Genomic DNA, 23,597 nt, shown 5'->3' with positions numbered 1-23,597 from the left:
AGGGGCAGATCGAGATTCTTCAGTCTCTCATTCTGGTCTCCGCGCTCAATATATTGTGAGTTTGGGACTCATTCCTCAGGAGAACCGCTGAGACCTCTGATCGCTCTGACATACACTAAGCGGAGGCTGAAGGCAGTGGACGGCATGATAAATAAGGATCTTGGTCCAAACACCCACTCACTCGGATAAACAAGATTTCTGCTGAGCTTTTTTTCTGGGATATTCCCTAATAACTATCCATGCGACACAAACATCTTTTATGTTTCTGTCAAAATGTTTGAGGTTTTCAATGCAGCTGACGGAGAGAAAAGGGCAGAAAACCGCAATTAAGTTAAAACACGGACAGTTTATTTTTCTATATATATTTTTCTTCAGTAATAATGGACTGAAAATACTGTTTAAAAATGGTGAATGTATGGTGAAAACATTTTTCATACCATTCAAACATACATAGAGGCAAGTGATACACACAGATGCATTAACTAGTAGTCATAAACTCTGAAGTAAACTGACAACAGGTTCAAAAGGAAAAACAAACTACATAAAATTAACAATCAACACTTGCAAAATAAAAACACTTGCAAAACAGCTCCTAGCTTCACTTTTAAGTTCATAACCAACAACATCTACAACACTATTTGATCAAATTCTGAAATAATGACATGCAGTTAGTTCACGACCTTACTGGATGACGTTAGAGGATTTTGAGTCGTGTGGTTCTCTACACACGGCCAGGTTTAATGGTTCTCCATTAATAAGCTGTGGTAGGTAAACTGGGCATTTAAAATAGAAAATGTGAGCAAGGTCCTTTCGTCAAGGTCCTAAAAGAATACATATTTTTATTTAAATGCTATAATATATTCCAGACAATAACAATCCTATGTTAGCTTGACTGGGCTTCTATGGCAGTCTAAGTAATTCTGACAGGAGTGTTGTGTGTTAGCTGACAGAACACGGGTCATCTTTACTGGGCTTCACCTCTCCCTGAAGCAGCTGGATCATTACTGCCTTGGTGAGGTAACTGGACGTGCCTCGTTTCCCCAGTGCTGGTGTGTTGTAGAAGGCCTCCATGTTATCCTGTGGATTACATTTACCTTGATAACATCACCACAAAATGCTAATGCAAGCAGACATGGCGGTCAAATTCATACCGGCTGCTGCGCTTTGAAATAGATCAAATATAAGGACTCTCAATCTTTTCATTTCATGGTATGCTGATTAATGAATTGCACATATGATTTTATGATTTACTGTGAAAAGCCCAAATGAAGATAATTCAAAAACATAACTGTAGAAGGTGAAAAGCAGTGAACAGACATTATTTTTTAAGTGTACTTAATATGTTGTTTGTTTTGCAAGAAAAAAACAGTACTGTTTAAATGATTTAATATTTTATTTAAAGAAATTAGTACTTTGATATTTTGCAAGGATGAAGTAAATTGAAAAAACATTATAAAAAGGCATTTATAATGTTAAAATAAATATATTCAAAATGTTTTATGCACTTTATATTCATGGAAAAAGTAAAAATTCTAAGCAGCACAACTGCTTTCATATCAGTATATTAGAGATTATTTCTAATCGATCATGCAATGCTAAAGACTGGAGTAATGGCTGATGAAAAGTCTACTTTGTCATCGCAGGAATAAACTACACAATAAAATATAATCAAATAGAAAACTTTTTAAAATAGTAATAATTGTAATAATTTTGCAATAACACTGTATTTGTTCAAAATAAATGTAACCATGTTGACCGCAAGTGTTTTAAAAACATTTAGAAATTAAATTTAACCCAAACTTTTGAAAAGTATTGTCGATTGATCCAAGCATTCGATACCATTAACTAAATAAAATCTGCCCTTACCTGTTTCTCTGATCCATCCAGTCTGCAGCGGTCTTTCTGAAAATCTGCAAAGGCATCCTTAACCAAGCGGTCCAAATCCACAGCCTCCTGAAACTCCAGCTCTGGGTTTCTTTCCAGCACAATCGACACCACCATCAACAGCTGCGCTCAGGTCATCAAAGACACAAACACAAACAGCAGGCAAATGATACGTCCGATTACAAATTCAAGTGTTGTAAAACATGTTGAAGCTGTGGCAGGGACAAACCGTGCCTCACCTCTACAATGATCTGCCTGTACTCAGGCAAAACAATGTTCTTCAATGTGTCTTCCACCAACAGAGAAAAATTCATTTCATACATGGTCATATCTGATAGAGTAGGTTGCTGCAAAAAAGTGAAAGATTAAAGTGGTCATCTCAAATGCAGATAATTCTGAACTCATTTAAAATGATCTCAGTTGTTTATTTTCTATGCATCCTCAACAATACTATGCTTAAGACTGATTTAGACAAGTTGCCTGAGGGAGACGTTTTCCTCCAACAGTGATGCCATTGCGTGTCCTTTCCAGGATTTGCCAAACACGGTCATAGAAGCCGAGAGGAGTGCGGTTGAGGGAGCCATCGATTTGACGTCTATTGAGCCATGATCTATGGAAGTATAGAAGATTAAAATTAATCCTCAAAACTGCTGCAATGGAGAAATCCTTGAAGCTCTGAAGCAGGATTCTTTGGGGAAAAAATATATATTTCTTTTTCAAAATTTGGGGTCAGTTTTTATGCTTTTTCAAAGTAATTTATGCTCAACAAGGCAAAACAGCAATCACAATTTAAAATGATTTTAAATATTTTATTATATATATACATATATATATATATATATATAGCCTTAAAATGTGAATGTGTTACAACTGCATTGTCAGAAGACCATATTCTTTTACTTGATAATTAACCTCAGCTGCCCAATTGAAAACTAGAAATAATCAATTGATGATAAACTGTATGCCACTATAGCAATCGGACACAGCAGATAATTCAGTCTTGGCAGGTATCTACTCTAACACACAGATGGTGGGCATCCTGCACCTGCCAGTCTGTTGAGGTTGGAGGACATCCAGGAGGAGCTGTTTGACATCACTAGGGGACATCTGGTAGATGTCCTGAGGTGGCATGTCCCCAGCACGAATCTTCAACTCGTGTTTCATGGCTTGAACAATCCATCTGATTGAAAAACAGACACGGCAAATAAAGTTTGCTTAAGGTAAGCCATGTAAATAATTGACAGAAAGATCTATAGCAATAGATATGATTATTTAATGTTTTATTATTTAGGCTCATGCTGAGAGGAGAGTTGATGGTGCACCCCACACGGATCTTCAGCATGCCACTAAACAGCTCTGGGTTGTTGGAGATGATCCAGCCGATGTGGATGACGAGCTCCTGCTGCAGCACGGCCTCCCTCTCGCCGTGGGGGCTGCACTTGCTGTATATGATGTCTTTAATGACCCCTGGAGACAGGGGGTTAGAGATCACGATCTCTTCATGCCCAAATAGGCCGAGAGTCACCTGGTAAAACAGAACAGCAGTCAGTCTGTATCATGATGGATGACTTCTCAAAAGATGCCTTTTTACTTGTTTCTTTTTCTCTGACTGGATTTGAATTGAGTTAATGTACTAAAAACAAAGAATTATTCACTTTAAAATGTATAAATACAACCTGGTCTCATGGGACAATGTGACTGTTAATGACGGGGTGATTTCGTATGAATTTGTACAATGAGAATTGGCAAACATGCTATTTTTAGAGAGAACATAGCATGAAGGCCCACTAAATCAAACCCATCAGAGGGGTGAAGGCAAGTTGCAAGAACAAACAAGCCAAACAATTGGCTAAAACATAAAGCAGTTGTTTATGAATTGTCATGAGATGTTGCATAAATCAGAAAAATCGATCAAGAACAACTATTTTTCAAGAAAAAAGCAAATGCTATATACATTAATATAATTTGCTTATATTATCGACATTTCAATGCATTAAAATAGTACTAGCATTTACAGTATATAAGAAAAATAGAAAATAGAAGTCAAGGTTTGTTGGCCTTTAAAACATCAATTATTTTAAAAGATATTGGGTACTTTGTGATTGTCAAATGTTAGTGGAAAAAAGTCACCAAGAGACCAGGTGTGATGTCCCAGAAATGCAACGTTACATCTTGTAAAACATCTAGTATGAATCGAATTTTGGGCCAGATTTACTAAAAAGGGTGAATTAGCACAAGAGCGCAATTTTAAGCGTCCATGGGTTTATGCGTTTCTGACAACACGCGAGCTAAATAACATAGACACAAATTAGCTTAGTCGGAAATAAGCAGAGCATCTTCAGGTGCTTCATAGATCATCAGGTGTGGGTGATCTACTTGAGACACAGGCACAAAATCGTTTAAGACATGCTTTTTATGGACGTTAAATAATTGCGCAAACACCAGTAATTTGACAAGAGCAAACTTTAGTAAATGTTGCTCTCTTCTCATAAATTTTGCATCTGAAACTCCTACAAATGCATATTCAATAAGGCCAGGCACAAAAATAACTGTGTCCACACCTTTCAGCTTCACTGTGCATCTTGTAAATCCCGACAATAATATTTAAGCGCCAAAAAATGGTTTGCGCCATCTCCAGCTGTTAGTAAACCTGGCCCTTGGTATTTTGTTATATTTTATGTATGTAACGAAATGCATATTTTGTGTGGATTAAGCTTATGTGGTGGTTTGCTTTGCATGATCTGCTATTGTACCCCCGTACAGTTCCTAGCAGACATCAATATTGCTCTGCTATGGCAAGTTACCCAAATACACATTAAGCAGGGAGCACACAGATAAGGGCTCAGCTTCTTTAAATTAAATAAGGCTAAGACTCTATAATTCTACATGCAGGTCAGCTCAGACTGCTCTTGTATGCAAGGAATGACCCATTTTCAAACCAAAACGTACCCATTTATCTTACCCACAACATTAGGCCCCTAGGATGCAATTTATATGCAGATTCACCGCTAGTGCGCTACTCTGATGAATCATTTCACAACCACCAGGGGCTAAAGAGGCCTATGTTGGGAAACTATGGCAGTTCATTAAACAAACACTCCACACCACACGTAATGTTTGTCTCACCACAAAGCAAATAAAAGGTAAATGTACAATGATGTTAAATGTAATGCACGAACCAATGGGATGGCTGCAGGAGTTGTGGGTAATAGCGTCAGAACGAGTGGTTAAGCGTCAAATGAAAGGGCAGCAAGTTAGCTTTGGCAGTGTTGACTAATGCAATTAGATACTGTCTTGTTACTTAATAGGAAGAGGAGTCCATCATGACTTAAACATACTTTTAAAGTGAATTTAAGGTTAATTTTATCCTACTTATAGTCAGTGAACATTAAAGTTTGCGTGAAATCCCCGATTGAAATTTATATTTTTGACTTCAGATGCTGTTCATAACAATTATTTAGGCCCCTGTTCCTGTTTTCCACTTACCTGCTTGCCATGCACTAAAACGCTAGTAATGCTCGGTGCAAGGCTGTCCACTAGTTTAGTTAAGAGACTGGCAGCAAGGCGCACAATGGACCTGGTGAACACAACACAGTACAACAGATATATTCTCACTCATTCAATGGAGCCAAACATAAATGGGGAGTTTATTCCTAAAATACACACCACTGTCCAAAGGTTTGGGGTCAGTAAGATTATTTTAATTACACTGATACGTTTATTCCGAAAGGACACATTTAATTGATCAAACGTGACAGCAGGGCATTTATAATGTTACAAAATATTTCCCTTTCAAGTCCTTTTGAACTTCCTATTCAACAAAGAATTCTGAAAAATGTATTGTTTCCACAAAAATGTATTAAAAATATATACAAATAAGATAATTATTGCTGTTCTTGGGTTTTTTGATCAAATAAATGCAGACTTGGTGACAATAAAAGACTTTAAGAACATTAAAACATCTTACCGACACAAAACCTTTGAACTCAAATGTTAAGACTTGCTGCCTCATAAGTAATGACAAATTATGTAGCTGGAGGTCAAAAGAAATTCATTTCACATAGAGGCTACTGTATCACCAAAAAGGTTTGTCACAAGAACTCCGTAAACTCCGCCAAACTACTTGAACTTTTGATCTTTTAAAATCTAATTGTAATACAGCATGATGCTCATTTGAATAAATGTGATGTTGTTTTATATTCCAAGATTTTGACCCCCATAGCATTTAAATCCTCATTAATATTTAAAGCCCCCTAGGATGAAAACGATCAGAAGAGCTCAGCATCTCAAAGTAACAAAGTGGCACTGGGCATTCAAACCCTGCTGTTATTGCTCCTGGACTTTATTACTTTATAATACAATATTATACTTCGTACACTTTTGTAATTTACATGACCATTCATTTATTTGGCAAGCGCTTTCATCCAAAGTCATCTTACAGTGTATCCAGGGAACATGTTTTACAAATAGGTGCACTTCCTGGAAATTGAATCCATGACTTTAAAATAATTTGAGCTACAAATGTTAATGTTCACCAATTTCATGTTTAGCTGATGGATTCCTTTGAGGAATTAATATCAACAGGTGTTATGGACAGGTTACACTGTCACAGGCATAATGGAGTTTAGCTCACAAACAAACTACAAATGAGACACCGTTACAGTGATAACCCTGGCTATGAGACATCAATTTGCGTTATGAAGGATACAAAACAGCTCGTCTCTGAAAATAAATTACCATATGCGCAAAATAACAATTATAAAAGGAAAAGACAAACAAGTAATGAGCTGCGTGGTTTCTCTGTGCATGATCGCAACAGCTTGAGTGAGCGGATGTAAAGAAAAACAAAGGATGAGGGCTGCGTGCTCATGAGTTAACACATCCGTCGGCACAGAGTCAACAGTTACACCACACATGCAGAGGTTGTGTGCCCCAATGGCCAATTACCTGCTTGCCATGGACCAACATAGTGGTTATATGGGGAGCTATAGAACCGGCAAACGTCTGGATAACGGCCGCAGCACTACGCACCGCCAGCCTATATGAGGTTTGCGAGTTTAAAAAAAATATATGCGCATATACAAAGAAGATAATATAAAAAAGTTGCCATAAGTATATAAAGAGTACCATATTTGTACTCCAGAAATGAGGAAATAAGTGCAACTCTAAATGCTTCTGAAGGGAGTGTTAAAAAGGGCAAACTCTTACCAAAGCTTCCTGCTGCCCGCTCTTCTGTAGATTCTCTCCACGTCATCTTTAAGATTCTCTGAACAAAAAGAATGGCACGTTAACCATAAAAACAGTCATTTTCAGACAACATCCCTGGAGCAGTTAGGCCCAAAGTAAGCTTGTTTATTTAAACCGCTTAATCGTTAACCAACCCATAAGAATTCTGACCGATTATTACAATCAGTTAAACCCTTTTAAAGTCATTTATTTAATTATTCTAAATGGTTTGCTGCGTGGTTAAACTCTACTAATAGCCTACGTAAAAATGTGTTTTTTAGAGCAAAATATAAAATGAACTGAATCTCTGCATGCTCGTATACATGTTGGAGTTTTTCATTCGTTTCCTTGATTTATTAAGTAAAATATGTTTCTCGTATATGCCTATTTATCCTATGTTTTTTTCTGCTCACATAAGCATTGCAGGTGCGTGATCTGATCTGATATGACCATGTGAATCCTTGTCTTCCGTCGCAGCAAAAAACAAATATTAGTATTTTTAATGGGTCACAGACACTTATCCTTTGTAATTTAATTCAATTCGAATTTAAAATAGTCTTGTTGGTAAACGGTTAAAAATACCAGAGAAAGAGCGTCGATTGTCGGTTACGTGAAATAACCGAAATGAAAATCCCTAGCCCGAAGACATGTGGAAGCTCCAGATTGTGACATAAAATCACATATAAGCATATATTTAATCGCTCCACGCTTGTTCAATAGGTCCTTTTAAGAGTGTGAACCTTCTTGAGCTATGAGATAAACTGTAACTACGGGAATTAAGACCGAGACAAGGGTGTGAGCTTGCATTGGCAACCCACTTGCTTAGCCATGAATGCACTAAATGGATTACAGCTGTGGACATTTCATTCAGATGAGCTTTAAAAGCAGCCATGCGGTAAGACATGTCCTGTGGCTCCTTAAAAAGCTCACCATTTTAATATTGCTGAAATAATTCAGCCTTACGCTTTTAATCATTAAAATGCTAGGAAAAACTGCCACTGAAATCGAGAGAAACCACATACCGTTTTTGCTGAAGAAGTCAGGGCCTTCTTTTTTGAGGAGAATACTGGCCAGCTGGGCTTGGCTGGCCAGACAGTCACAGTCCTGATAACAGAATGGGAGTTACAGAAGAGCACCTATATGAAACTCATAATCACACATGGGCAGGATAGTGAGGCTCACATTAAATTTCTGTAGAATCTCAAATGTGGATTTATGGAGCCATTCCTCAATGTTGATCTCGGGCTGCTGCTCCAGGTCAGAGGCGTTCGGCGTGCTGGTTTGACGCTTCACTTTCGAGTGCTTGGGCAATTCCAGCTCCTCAAAGCTCTTAAACTCTGGAATCCTACAGAAAGCGCATAAAAACAGTACTGAGGCAATGAGAAAAGGATAATGAATCGGAGGCATGCATTAGAAACCATAAGAGTAATATCTTTCTATTGCCTTCGATAAGTGAATCATATTGAACGTAAAGGTGGAGAGGAAAATAAAAGGTGTAAACGGAGGTTAAGTCTTACTCTGCTTCATTGACACGAAGGAAATCCAATTGCTCCACCACAGCGCCTGATATCAGGGTCTACACAGTTTCCACAAAGAACGTTACATTAGACCGGAGGGAATACACAGGCATTCAGACAAGACAAGCAATGTTACATGTGATATGTCCTAAATGACTGTTAATTAACACGCAAAGCAACTAAAGTACCGTAAAATAGTATTTTCCCCAGTTGTGATATTCTGCATTATGCTCTCTATGGATGCATAAACTAAATATTTCACAAAGAGAACCTAGTGAACACACAGGGCATATGTATAATGGTCAAAAAAAAAAAGATAATACAGTATCAATCCGGTAAAACAGTTGTTTGATATGAACCATGCTTATCTCTGGAACAGCACGAAATGTAATGTCACACTATCTTTTTTCTAAATGCCATCAATAAAACACAATACAGAAAAAAATAGAGAAAACTATAGAGAAAAAAATGACCTTGTAATTTACGTCATAACTCAACATGCCAGGGAAACGACACTTCTCTCGGGTGATGTATGCCAGAATTCTCTAATAATTTCATCTGAAATCTTGTCTGAATTCAAGCTCATATTCAGGACAGCCTCCATCCAAACAAATAGCAAACAGAACCAAGATCTCACGTTTCACTATTTTCTTTTTATAATCTATTTCACTCACACGATGGTGTACATCACAACATGAAAAAAATGTTGCAATCTGTAAACTTCAGCCTGCACACAGATGGTTTGGACATCCTCCTTGAGAACGGTTTATTATAGGTATATAGCTGAACTGCCTTCTTTTTTTCTGTTAATCCAGGTCCCAAGGCTGCATATCATCACACTGCCACCACTATATTTTATTGTACAGCCACGGTATGCAATGCTTTAACTGTGTTCTGATATCTTTTGAAACTTCTATATGAGGTGCTATTGCCCTTGGATAAATTTTGACAGGCTGACCAACTCTGTGAACATTTACCAGAACTCAGGGTCTAATAGCTCACATTGTGTTCAATGAAGTCCACGAACCTTAGAAATTACTTATAACTTTCAAACTTTTATATAGTTCAATATTTCCAGTGTCTACCTGTAGACATTTTTAGGTGACTCTCTATAATTGAATGGCTTAATATACTTGAACCGTTCATATATATATTTAGCAAGGATACATTCAATTTCTGAAAAGTGCCAGAAAAAACATTTAAATCTTCTCTTTCAAATAAATGCTTTTTCATTTTGTTGATACAAAAAATGTACCGAAAAACTATTATAATAATATTAAAGATAAATCTAAAGAGATATCTTTCCAAACACATTAAAAATGTACTTTTAAATGGTAGTGCATAAACCAACTCCACAGGAACGGTTGTAGTAAAGTCTGATTGTGTTCATTGTCTAAATGTAATTGCTAACTAAGATCTTATTTACTTTGTTTCAAGGTTAAACAGGTAAGTGCCTTAGGCAATATACTTTTTTAATTATTTAAACAAAAAATTTAAAACCGTGCTTTGTGATTTCTCAGATTCCCCTAGTCTAATTTTAATAATTTAACTTTTAATAATTTTTTAAACAGTGCTTTATTTCATTTTTAATAATACTTTAGATTAATTGTCATTTAGAAAAGCTGGTTTTATGAGTCAAAAATACTTTAGTCACAAAGAGCATCACACCTGAAGTCTGTCCACGTGAACTTTGACTCCTCCTATGTTTCCCTTCTTAAAAGACGCCAGCATGTCCAGGATGGGGTTGAAGCGGCTTCCCCTAGGAGGCGAGAGATGACATAACTGAACCTCTCATAAACGAAACCAGGATCTGGCTGATGAGAGAGCTTACTTGATGTTGTCCTCTCTGATAAGAGCAAGGAAAAGAGGCCGGCCTGGCATCTTCCAGTACTGCTTAATAAACTGCAAGGCATTCTGCAAAACACATGTAAACACAAACACGTCAATACACTGCAGATAGTAGAAGAAACGCTCTGTAACTCTGAGGTCTGACACCAGTGATTTATGGGAAACATTTCTGCCCACTGCCCATTTTCTGCACTAGATTTGATTCTTTCTTTATATAGAAAGATAGACAAAGTATGAAACATAAAGTAAGCCCTTTTCTTACATCGTCTGAGGAATCAGTGAGGTGTGATGCCGCCCAACTCACCTTAATATCATCTATCAAAAGCATGACATCCTGGGACAAGTAGAAGTCGCTAAGATCGAAGACAATTGGATAGCAGACCACAGTCTTTCCAAGGATTCGATAAATCTGAGGGCGAGAGAAATGACCCATTGCATTACCTGCAACTATATGGATGACTGGTAGATCTAGACATATACTTTACCTCAGACAGCATATGAAACATACCATTTATTTTGCTCTGACAGACATATGAACATCCCTCTAAGTCTGAATGTATTTTTGGGAGAAGCTAAATACTACCCACCACTAACATTGAGTGCTTAATATAATTAATTCTTTATCAAATACAGAGGATAATACTCTTATTTTTATCTTCCCTAAATGTCATCTCGCTTAAAACAATGCTGACAGTGAGGATAAGCAGGTTTTGAAATAGAAAATAGAACAGTAGACTTATAATCAATCATCTGTGGTTCATATTTGTGTCTAGTTAAAGGGCTAGTTCACTCTAATTGTATATAGAATTTCTTTTGTTAGTCCAATATTTAAAAAAAACTTTGCGACGAATTATAGTGACTATGGCCTCAAAGCTCCATAAACGATGAAACAATTATGTGTGCTTTGAAAGCCATATAATGAGATACAGATGTAATTTTACTCTACTCTGTTACCAAGATGTTAACTCGTTAGTAAACAAATCAATCAGATGCTGTTTAAAAAGCCCTTACCACCCCTTACAAAAATTAAGCATATTTTAATGTAGCAAACATTGTTTTTTTTTTTTTTTATATTTTTAGCTATAATACATTATATATATTATTAATATAATATATATTATTATAGTGTTGCTCTAAACCTCTTTTTATTATGTGGTTAAAGCACAAATGAGAAAAATATTTGTAAGAAGAGCACGCAGGGCACTGTTTACCTTGCAAGTGCCAATGCAGCCAACAGGCCTCTCTGGTCTCCCAGTCAAACCAAGCTTTTTATTGATGGCAAGAAAGCGGTACGCCTGGAAAAAATGAAGTCACGCTCATTAACAAGTAGAATTCCTGTCCGTTTTGTTGGGTGGTGTGATTTTTATGGCGCACGTGGGATACCACCAAATCAAACTGTAACTTTAAATATCCCCTCACACCTGGCACACCTGTGTTGTGTGCTACAGAAGAATCAGCACGAGCCAGACAAGCCAGTTCACCTTCCAGTTTTAAGTTGGTTCAATACCGCTGTGATATTTTTCACAAGGTCTTAACGCCATTAATTAAGACAAAGAAATCCAAGCAATTAAGCGATTATTTGAGCATAACAATTCCACAACACCTCCCTCTGACCTCAAGGAAGCTGCTCGCTTTCTAAGAATACCTAATTATCAATTTATCATTTAGCTGATACCTCCATCTACCACAGTTTGCTGTAGAGTTTCTAGCCCTTGGATTAAATGCCTTACTCAAGGATACAATGGTGATAGTTCCTTTAGGTTTCAAACCCAGATTCCAAAACATTTGGCTTTGCTGTGTGAAGTTGGAGGAATAAACAGATTCAAACATTTTCTGAAATGAAAATGAAAAGTGTGCTTGAAAAAGGCTCATCATGATACTAGTATGCTAAACGGTTTTCCACTAGCTTATACAACTCAATGAACAAATGCAGATGTATTAACGTTTAATGTTTTTGAAGTCTCTTATGCTCGCCAAGGCTGCATTTATTTGATAAGAAAATACAGTGATATTAAGTAAAGAGTGAAAAAACTTTATTGTAATTGAACCGTAGTGTAATTGGTCCACATTGACTTTTATATATTTTAAAATTCACTTTTTGGACTTTGACGGTGATACTCGACAACCACATGACACACAACTTGCCAACAAATACAATACCATGGCAAAACACTGAAAACTAAGGCAGTAATTTGCATGATTTATTCATGCCATGTTGTATGATGGGAACAGTAGTCACCCTATTTCAACAACATCCACCCACTTGGAGATTTATAGCCTCTTTACTGCTTAGGTTCACCTCTCAATCTAAATGATTACTATTTTTGGCCATTTTATTACCCTCCAAGTGAAAATAACAAGTTTGACTGCTTAGAAAAGTAATAGTGGTCTACTGAAGCGTAGCAACATAAAAGCCTAAGAACAAAGCCCTCACCTTGTGTATGAGTAATAATAACGCTTTGTGATGCTTGCCTCAGTAATACTGGGAGGACAAAGTCAGAGTGTGCTGACATCTTTACGACATTAGATGGAGCTCTATTTCTCTCTGACCTCCTGCAGTCTGACATTCTCCAGTACAAAAGTCTACTGCACAACACGACGAAAAGGAAAAAAACCCAGAACAAGCAGAATAAACCCCTGCTGAGGAGAATCCAGCTCATATCGAACTGAAACAGGAAAATAGCTGCTAATTTAGACAAAATCCAGTCGTCACAACGAACATTTTTCGAAAGAGCTTCATGCTCCAGAACTCTTTTTCTCTCGGTACGGATCTCTGTACCTTGGAAAATTTGCGTGCAGAATAGCAATGAGGGGAAGACACAACTGAATCGAGAGTGCCCTCCCTCTAATCAGGAGCTCAACATGCCTGACACGAAACCTGCAAATGTCACGCATGTTAAGCCTGTAGCACATCAAGAGGGGCAGTGAAGCCAGTGTGCTGATGTTGAAACAAACCTCTTTAATACGCAGGATTCTGCAATAAGGACAGTCATGCTCAGCCTTTGACGCTTGGATTAGAAACAGCATGTCAACCTCTGAACCTCCCTCTCATCGGTGCTTCTGTTTTACACGATTATTTAAAAAAATCTGGTTCTCGGATTTGTAAAGGATAGAGCTACATTAGGGTTGCACAACTCATCAAATAAATAACGGAATTACAATTACATCCACGATTAAGTAATCATGAAAAATGTTGATGAGAGCGTTCCATTTAGATCTGCTACCATTGTGTAAACATTTTCTGTTTACAACACATTTGGCTTTGCATTCATTCGTAGAATTAGTTTAATTAGTTTATAGCGTCTGAAACGGCAAACAGACCTAACAAGGGAGTTTACGTAAGCAGGCTGATCCATGAATGCGCTTCCAATCTTTTTGTCGTGGCACATGATAACGAGTGCTGAAGATACATCATCTGACACAAAAAACAAGCTTGTGCAGAACCAAAGCGAACGACACCGACAGTAACTTGGAAAGATTTTAGATTCGCATGCAGCACTGCTCACCACGTAGACCGGGTAACGGCCAATATATATTGCAAGTAATTATTATCAACATTATAATCAACAAGGTGTAGAGAGTGTAAATAAGAGAGCCTAGACAGCTTCGATATTTATAATGGAAGTGTTCCTCAGAGTCCAAAACTCTGCATGGTCTGCACAGTAAAAAGACTCACTAATAATAGCAGTGTTCTAGCATTTCTGTGTGAGTCACGATAAGCTGGATTGATTCACTAATTTATTGATTAAAAGAAGTGTAGTAAAACAATTAATCGCGATTAATCACATAAAAAATAAACGTTCTAAGTTTGCGTACTGTGTATATTTATTATGTATATACATGCAAAAATGTTATATTTGTATATTACATCTATTTATATATTTATTTACATATACATAATAAGTGTAAACACATACAGAATCAATACAACAGATATTAGAATATACTTAATATTACCATGCCATTTCAAAAAAATATAAAGAATAAATATAAAATATAAAGAAATAATTTTATTATTGAGCAAGAACACATTAAATTGATCAAAAGTGACAATCATATTCACATTCTTTTAAAAGAGATGTATGCATATATATAAGATCTGAAGGCTGGAGTAATGTGTGATTTTAAGTGGTAGTGCATAATGAATATCATAATAAAATGACCACATCAACCTAGTGCTATTCCTCTTTTCTAAAAGAATCACTGAAGAAGAAATTCAAATGTGCATCATTAGTCTAACGTGACATTGTGTCATTTACCATAAAGCGTGACAGCAATGAAGGTGCTGCAGCTGATCTACATTAGGCAGCCCTATCTAGAAAGCTCCAGCTGTCTCTGATAGGTCAGCCACTGAATAAGCATCCTTACAGAGGCATACTCAGCAAATCATCACTCTCTCTAATGCACACTGAAGCACGCACAAACACAACTGACCGCAGAAAGAAGGGAGTCAAGAGAAGCAGATACTGTTGGGTTTCTGATTGCACGTTTCAGGGACAAAGCTTTACCACCCACTCACACTCCCACAAACAGAAAAACAAACACGTAAACACGATTGAAACACAGATAGAATGTGCAGGAAAAACATTTTGCAAAAGATTTATGACCCATAAAAGTATATGAATAATCTGATTTACGACGACAAGTTTAGTTTGGGTTGAACACTAAATTATACTGTCACAATTAATTAATATTTTTTCTAGTATATTCACAAAGGACATTTATATATCTGAGAAAACATTAAAGTCTATTTTCAGAGTCTTTTGTCAAAATGATTTAATCAATAGTGCACAAGTGAGGTGCAATCCATGGTGTAAATCTTTAAGCGCATGCAAAAATAATTCACCGGCTGACATGACTGATGTGCCAGTCGGTCCAAACTGACCAGTGGTCTAATGGAGCGACTGTCACTGGAATTGATCAGTCTGTAAGATTTGTTTGTTGGTCAGTTTGATTGATTGGACGGTCGTACCTTCACCAGCTCTTTCTGGGGCCAGATCTGAATGGGCTCCACCTGCTGTGGGGTCTGAGTTTGAATGCCATAGGTATTGAGAAAGACCTGCAATCTGAAAGACACAGGCAAGACAGAGACTGTTAAACATTAAATAAAATATATATTAAAGGTGTGTGGAATTTCTGCACCATTAGTGGAATCAAAAATGAACTGCAAAAACATATGAAAGCCAAAAGAAAATATATGCTATTATCATTTTTCTGCCTTGTTTTCTTGAGATCATAACCTGTGTTCTTCTATGTGTTTGGAAAACAATAATTTTATTGTCATTTCATTTGGTGCAGTTGTTCTGCCACAGTCTATTGCCTTGTTTCGAAATGTCTGTTTCAAAACAATTCACATTATATCGATTCTAGCCGAGGAAAATGTATTTCTTATTACTGCTATTGCTTATGACTGGTTGAACATTTTAAGGTCCTATGCCTTCCAAAGACAATCATTTACAAAAATGTATACAAATACACGTAAAGCGCTTACTGACTGCTATCAGTAATTATGATGCCACTAATAAATTTTGACCAATGTACTGAAACCCTTGATAATTTATTACTCTTTATAACGCTATCATGGACATTCTTTGCGATTTGAGCAGTCGAGAATGCAAAATGTAAGTGTGTTGTAGTTTTTACAGTCATCAATATAAAGGATTACCCAACTATAATGACTATAATGTTATTCTGAGAACTCTGGAAATGTGAAAAGGGCCCATTTGGCCATTTTAGCTTTGATTATATAATATGATCTGTGATTTAGACTTTAATTGTCATATTTACATAAGCAACATACATCTTAATGCTGCTATGCAGGATGTGTAATCAAGCACTGAAATCAAGCACCCATTAAGGTCCAAGGACAACACAATCTATGACACTATAATTATATAAATGAATTTTCTACAGGCCTTTCTTATGCTACGGAGTTTAATGAAAATGAACGTTTACAAGCCACCAGAACCTCTGTTCCAGCTTTGACTATAATATTTAAACAACATTAGTCGAGATATGCAGACAAGGTGAGGTGTTAAGTGGATCTTGCTGCTTTAAATGAAGATACTGATAGTTGGGTTAGACAAGTAATCCTGATTAAGGTTTGCGGAGTGAATAAGGGGAGAGGTGGGTTAAGTGCTGGGATGAACAATGTTAAATGAACTGCAGAGCAGGCCTGGCTGGGACCAGCTGGCCACATGACCTCTTTCACCTCCCCCTCTCACCAGAAAGACTTTAAATGAGAGTGCTGATAGATGAAGGCTACAGAATAGCCCAATAATTAGTGTGCATGCATCAATTAGACCAGAGGATGAAGAGAGAGAGAGAGAGAGAGAGAGAGAGACAGAGAGAGAGAGATGAGAAATTTATTTACCTTTGACTTTCTGCTATAAGGGCCACATGAATGACTACATCGTTCTCAATGGGACCCTGTAGGAAACAAGCAAAGAAGACGTATTAGAAAACTTTGCCTCTCAACGGAGAAGACTCAAAGGCAAGGGCACAGAGTGTAAAATCCATCGCCTGTGAGTTCAGGAGTGAGTGACTTCACTAAAAATTGAAGAAAAGAGAGAGAGAGAGAGAGATCTTAAAAGTGAAAGAAAAGCCAGAGCAGTTAGAGTATAACAGATGACTGGGTGGTGGGAGGGAACAGAGGAAAACAAGCCACATTGATGGAGAGAGAGAGAGAAGGAAAGACTGCGGACAAAGATGAGGAAGATGAAGGTGGATCAGAGCCCTGATTCTTTTTGCTAGCTCATTACAGTCGTTTGGGCTGGATGATGTAGTAATTTCGCTGAGATAATGAGCTGCTGATTGCTGAAGGTTTAGGTTGGGTCATATCAATCAGTAGCTAAAGCCTTCTGCCTACACACAGAGGACCGCCAGCCTCCATTTAAACCTTCCACTGCCACAACTCCTGAACGGCAAGAGCATCTTAGCAGCTAATTTGGCTTGTTTTTTTTTTTTTTGAGATCACATCTTGGGGGCTTCTCTATATTTCAAAACAATCATTATTTCCGTCTTTCTGTTAGGCGCCATGGTCAAATAAATAATACCTAAGGTTGGAAAGTACTTCACTTGTAAATAAGTATGAAACATATCCAACATCCTTTCAAATGTTCCGCTACAACTCCAAAATTTTTAATATCAACCAGCTAATATGTAAATACCACACCTTCAAATGCGCTTGGATGTGTCAAACGTCGAGATAGACAGATCTATTAGTCTGAACGGAAGATGGTAATATATTTGTGGAGTAGGCTGTTTGTCTCGACTGTTGTTGTTTGCTTCCCCTGAAACAGGGGAGATAAGTGCTCGGTGAACAGGGCAAATCACAGCTTTGGGTTAAATGACATATTGGCACAGCCATTTTGTGGAGGCAGTGCAGTGAGTCATCACAAGGGCTGATCAACAGAGACTATACATGCTAATTCTGCCCTGCGTGAGGGCTGCAGAGGAGGATGGTATTTTGTTCAGGTGGATGGGAGCAGGTTCAAGCTGCCCTTGATGGATAGGAAGTGAATGTCTGGGTTTGTTGTTAACATGTGGCAGGTGCAGAAGTATTCAAAAAGTGAAAAGGTGCCGAGTAACTTCAGTAGTTTGCACTGCGCTACCGAAACAACACAGAGGTATTAAATGGCAGGAACAAAAAATATTGCAAAACAGTCAACGTTAACATTTGACGCATTTGCCTAAATGCTGGAATACACTGCCGGGGTGATAATTAGGACATACAATCTAAACACTTTTCATGAAAAAAACAATTGATATTTTGAAAATGGTTACAGAAAAAAACTGGGCTTTATGCACACTACTCAGGATCACAAAATACCAGACGGTCAAGTTGTCAGAATACCAAAAACAAAGAAATATGTGCCTTGTTGCTAAGAGATCCATGACAGATGAAAACAATGTGTGTTCAAATTGGCTCAAAATATCAACCATGTTTAAAATCCTCATGCTACATGGTTCTCTGTGAAATCTCTTAACTCTGACTCTCTAAAATCTATACACTGGCTCTTTATGCAACTATCGTTGACTCAAATTTTGTGATTTCCCATAGGATATGTCTTTTATCTGCAACACTTTAGTTTAGGGACCAAATCTCACTATTAACTAATTGCTTAGGATAGGATTATTAGGATAGCGTATTATTAGCATATTGTCTATTTATTAGTACTTATAAAGTACATTTACATGCATTCATTTGGCAGATGATTTTATAAAAAGCAAATTACAATTGAGCAATTAATCAAGCAATTTAATATAATAAGCTAGCAATAAGCACGAGAGACCATTTTATATATATTTTAAGGTTTTGGTCATCGTTTAAAAGGTAAAAGCTTGGACAGGAAAAGATAAGAATTGCTTCTCTTGTTGATCCAATTTGAAAATCATTTTAAATCAAATTCAGCTTTGATAAAAATAAAAACGAAGAAAAAAAATTAATGGGCAAATACTGAACATGTGTACACTGTCAGTGTATATCTGTTTTTTTATTATGTGAGGTTAGCACCAAGTAGCTCATTAGACCGGAATAGAAGAAAGTTTTGGGGGGTTTTTTGGAGAAAAAAAACTTCCCATCTTGGATATGCACATCTTTTCTGACAGCAGTGTAGTGGCTTTGTAGTGATGGAAGTTTTATTGGAAGTGGTGTGAATACTGGCAGTTGGTGTTGTACAAAACCCTGCAAGTACTACTAGGGAGCCCTTCTGTGCTCAGCAGATTCCTGCAGTCTCTCTCTACACGCTTTAGCAGCAGACAATAATCTATGAGCAGCTCAACAGGACTGACAGGGATAAGAAATGCACTTTATTAATGTTTCCTTTACCAATCAGTCAAATGATCTCTGTTCATAACGTGGCTCCAAGAGCTCCACCGTGAGAGAAGCTGTCAATATTTACCTCTAATGACAAATCTGTCTTCCTCTAAAAAGAATAAGAAGAATAAATTGAAGACCAAAAAATTTACCAATGAGACTAAAGGGTCTTGTGACTTTTAGCATTATGATTTTGTATATGCAAAGAAGCACAAATTAGTCCTCAAATAAAGTAAACATTGAGGCAATATACCATGATGGTATCATACGTTAATAACGTGGTATTTTGATAACTAACACATCTAAGTATGATTGTCGTATTTATATCCATGTTATTAATGCTACTTTATTATGGCACAAACTTTAGTCAGGGTAGCACCATATTTAATTTTTGACATGAATAAGGCTGTGAGAGCTAGAAGTACTTGGAGTACTGTTGTTCAACAACTAATTGGTTGTTCAGCGGATGAAAATTTCTTAAAAATATATTGAGTAGACCAAAAAAATTCTAATTTGTGAATATTGCATGATCTCAGACTGCATGCCATTGTAAAGTATAAGAATATCCCTCAAGGCCTTGTTTTCATCCAAGTGAAATCAATATGGCGTCTAACCTGCTTATAGTCCAAAGATTTGTTAGTGAGGGCAGGTCATTTTAATATGGAGAAGCATCTCTTCAACATTTGGAGCTATCACAAATTCAAAGCAGTCATACGTTGACAGGCTTAGACTCTAACAGTATCTAGGTTAAGACTGACTGCGGTGTAAGCTGCCCCTGCGTGCTGAGGAAATTTCATATCTGATGTAAAAGAGCACTTGAAAAACCTCCCCATCGGCAGCTAAGTGATGTTTTCACCGAGTCTGGAGCTACTGGAATTGAGCTGGGATCACTAATGGTAAAACTCTACAGCTTGTGAGTGTATCACAAAGGTGTAAAAGTACAGACTGATGAAATGCTATTACTGATGCCTCAGATGCAATATACCATAATACAGAGATCATATTTCATGTTATTACAGTGTTTTCGTTTTCTTCAGACACTACAAAATCACAAATGAAATGTTAAACAATTCTACACCAGTGTTGCTTATGTGGCTACAAATATTGTTCTGTTTTGACAATCTCAAATAAGCCATTTTTACCGAATCCATTCTTCTAATAAATGATTGCAAACCTAATCGAGCTGTGAAGAATCTATGCTATTCTCTTTGATTCTATTCTCATTGCAAACTCAATGTAACTGTAAAGATTCTATTCCAATCGGGCAGCCTGAAATAAGCCCCTTTTTCCTGAATCCATTTATGCGACAAATCAATGCAAACCTAATGGACTGTCTCTTGGAGATATGATGTGGATAAAAGAGATCTGGCAGATTCACATTCCCTTTGCAGTTTGTTCTTCAACTGCTCTTCCGCCAAAAGGCAAAAACATTAACTCATGTGAACTGCTGCTCTTTAAGATGTCTAATGTTCCTTTAAGGATCAGAATTTGAAGAAGCGTCTTTGTCGAAGCAGTGACTTCTCAATGTTAAACCCTACAGCTGGCAAGTTTGGAAGCTTTTCACATTTTAGGTTTACACATCTCACTTTATAAAGCACGCCATCAAGCTGAGAGAAGGAAAGAGACAGATGATTCTAAAGTCTGAGACCACATTGAAAATCTATGATCAAATATAAGATAGAAAATCTATAATTTAACCTGGAAATGAGAAGTTTTAGGATTTAAAAATTGATTGGTCGCAGATTTTGGACCCCTCTGTATTTACAAAAAACTCTTTCCGAAGTAAAATGGAAAAAGTGCTTACTTTTTCAGCTCCATTCCACTTCTTTTAATAGAGTGAAGGGGCTCCCTATGCAACAGTGCAAGACTGGCCACAATCACCTTAAAGAAATTGAAAAGGTTGGGGATTGGACTTTTGAGAAGGTGGGAGTGTAATTGTGAACAAAGGCTTGCTGTGAATTCGATACACATCACCCTCTCTAGAAGGACCACCGATATATATTAGATCTAGTCGGCAATCCTTATGACAAGAAAAAAAAATCAATTTATATTAAAGCGAGGCAGGTGAAAGCCTCAGGAGTCTGGTGCTTGTCAGTGGTGTTGTATGTGATGTAATTCCCATAAAGATGCAGTGTGTGGAGTGAGAGGAGATAAGGAGGCTGATTACTAATACCTGTTGAGCCGCTCCATGGGAAAGTCTGTGCAGAGCTGTTTTAGAAAAAACCTAGGAGTGTGTTTTCAAGTCTCTGATAAAACACACAGTCACTAGAGTAATTTGAAAGAAGATGACTCAGAGCTAACCTTGACACTTTTTTTTTGGAATTTATTGCACAGGCTCCCTATCTAATAATCATCAAACATTACTAAACCGCAATAAAAGGCTTCGGGTTCAGATGTACTTTTGTGTCTCGCTGTATAAAGTGACATAAAAATTCAGTTTGTTAAAACCAACTGGCAGGTTCTTGAGGTCTTTTATTGGTTTTGGTCTTGAGGTCTAGTCTTGGTCTGGGTCTCTGTGGGGGTCTGGTGATAGTTTGGTTCTTAAAGGTTCTTTACCCATAAACCCTTAGTGGTTTCAAATTCAGATCTCAAAGTTTCATAATTCTGTACATACTTGCCAGTTGGCTACAAAACAATGCTTGTGCAACATTACTTATTTAGAGGTGACATATGCCAAGATATTCTTGCGGTGAAATACACTCCAAACATTACAGCATCAGAGTGACACTGGATTTGGATTCTCACACTATGAAGTCTGGAGTTATAATAACTGAGTGAGTGACACATAAGTGATATCTTGCCACATTCATCACGTCTGCTGGCTGTCGGTGATAAACATACAACACATCTGTCACCACTCTGCCGACGTTTGAGAAACGACTTTCAGCTCCAACGACAAATATGTTTTCGCAAAGCCATCAGCATCAACTCTCCATTGCCTTGCCAAACGTATGGTCCTTTTCCTGCTCTCTCTTTAGTATTTTTAACCCATCATCGCTGCAAAGTGTTTTGTTTGTATCTCTCACCATAAAGGTGTGTCAAAGCAGTGTGTGCATATGCATGTGCAGTGATGGCTGTTTTTTAGTCTTTTCAGGACTCCCTGCTTCCAAACACACACACACACACACACACACTGCATGCTTACATTTATAAAATAGCAAATTTTCAACAGGAAGAGCAACCTAAACAGGTACAAGGTGAATTAGTTTCCCCATCAAAGGCGAGATCTGAGCATGTGTATAAATGTGCATCTACTTACTTTCTAAGCAACATAGTAAGTGTGTATGTGTATGCACCAGGGTTGCGCAGCATTCATTTCTGTTCACCTTAATAGAGAATGTCTTTTAAATGCAGTTCCTGAAATTGAGGTAGCCAATAGGATACAGAATTGCATTTCAAATTTGGATGAATTATAGATAGAACAACAGAATGATAAAAACAGAATGATAGAAAGTTAGAAAGAACAAGATGGATAATAGATAAATAGATGACAGAACGATAGAGCAATAGAACAATAGATGGATGGATGGATGGATGGATGGATGGATGGATGGATAAAAAAAGAAGGAAAGGCAAACAGACGATAGGTAGAATGATAGAACGATAGACAGATAGATAGATAAGAAAGAGATAGAGAGAGAGACAGACAGACAGACGGACAGGAGGATAAAACGATAGACAGACAGACAGACAGATAGATGAAAGTTTTGTTTTTGGACATCTGTGCACATGTCACATGGTGTATGGCCACTGATATCTCTTCACTGTTTGCGGTGTGTTTATTCGTGGTGTGTTCTGAAATCCCTCCGGGTGTTTATGAAGTGACTCAGCCCAGAGAAAAAGACATGCAGACAGGAGATTTCATGTGGAACGAGTTGAGTCCAATCCCCATAGTCCTCTGCTCAAACCCCGAACAATCACTTCCTATAAGACGTACCGCAGGAACATCCTGTGTTTTCACATTAAAAGATACAGTCGTTGAGCACAGCCAACAAAAACAATGGGGCCGTGTTCTGTTGGAATACATTTGTCTTAATGCATCAAATTAAATATGAATCAGAGAAATATAGTGTCTGCAAAGCTAAGTAACTGCAAAAAGGCCTCTTCCCCTAAGCTTGTGTATGTGAGCGAGGGAAGCATTTCAAAAGCTGTTCTCAGTGTTTAAAAGGCAAAAAGATGAGGCTGCTTCCTGCACCTTGGCTGCTCTGCTGAACAATCGTTTCTAAATTTAAACTGAGCTCCATCTGTGCTTTGTTGAAACAGGGTACATCCATCAATCAGGAAAAAAGGCCTGTCTAATCTCT

At 37.4% G+C, this 23,597-nt stretch overlaps 1 protein-coding gene across 3 annotated transcripts in view; it reads right to left on the bottom strand.

The window, feature by feature from the left end:
• Nucleotides 1-326: 326 nt before the first annotated feature.
• Nucleotides 327-23,597, bottom strand: part of phkb (phosphorylase kinase, beta) — a 59,615-nt gene continuing 36,344 nt past the window's right edge. For 2 of the 3 annotated variants that reach the window (XM_043244734.1, XM_043244736.1), the window contains 17 exons: nt 16,849-16,904; nt 15,448-15,541; nt 11,687-11,770; nt 10,780-10,884; nt 10,459-10,541; nt 10,296-10,386; nt 8,628-8,686; nt 8,293-8,455; nt 8,133-8,214; nt 7,093-7,150; nt 5,371-5,461; nt 3,207-3,409; nt 2,930-3,064; nt 2,365-2,494; nt 2,124-2,231; nt 1,867-2,007; nt 327-1,077 (listed from right to left, as the gene is read on the bottom strand). In XM_043244734.1, the coding sequence (XP_043100669.1) occupies nt 940-1,077; nt 1,867-2,007; nt 2,124-2,231; nt 2,365-2,494; nt 2,930-3,064; nt 3,207-3,409; nt 5,371-5,461; nt 7,093-7,150; nt 8,133-8,214; nt 8,293-8,455; nt 8,628-8,686; nt 10,296-10,386; nt 10,459-10,541; nt 10,780-10,884; nt 11,687-11,770; nt 15,448-15,541; nt 16,849-16,904 (1,821 nt within the window). In that variant the 3' untranslated portion in view covers nt 327-939. Of the gene's footprint in view, nt 1,078-1,866; nt 2,008-2,123; nt 2,232-2,364; nt 2,495-2,929; nt 3,065-3,206; nt 3,410-5,370; nt 5,462-6,831; nt 6,923-7,092; nt 7,151-8,132; nt 8,215-8,292; nt 8,456-8,627; nt 8,687-10,295; nt 10,387-10,458; nt 10,542-10,779; nt 10,885-11,686; nt 11,771-15,447; nt 15,542-16,848; nt 16,905-23,597 lie in introns of all 3 variants that reach the window. The other variant, XM_043244735.1, reaches the window with a different exon arrangement.

This window comes from Puntigrus tetrazona, chromosome 7, assembly GCF_018831695.1.
Source record: "Puntigrus tetrazona isolate hp1 chromosome 7, ASM1883169v1, whole genome shotgun sequence".
Classification (NCBI taxonomy): domain Eukaryota; kingdom Metazoa; phylum Chordata; class Actinopteri; order Cypriniformes; family Cyprinidae; genus Puntigrus; species Puntigrus tetrazona.
This window is presented reverse-complemented; position numbering and strand designations above follow the sequence as displayed.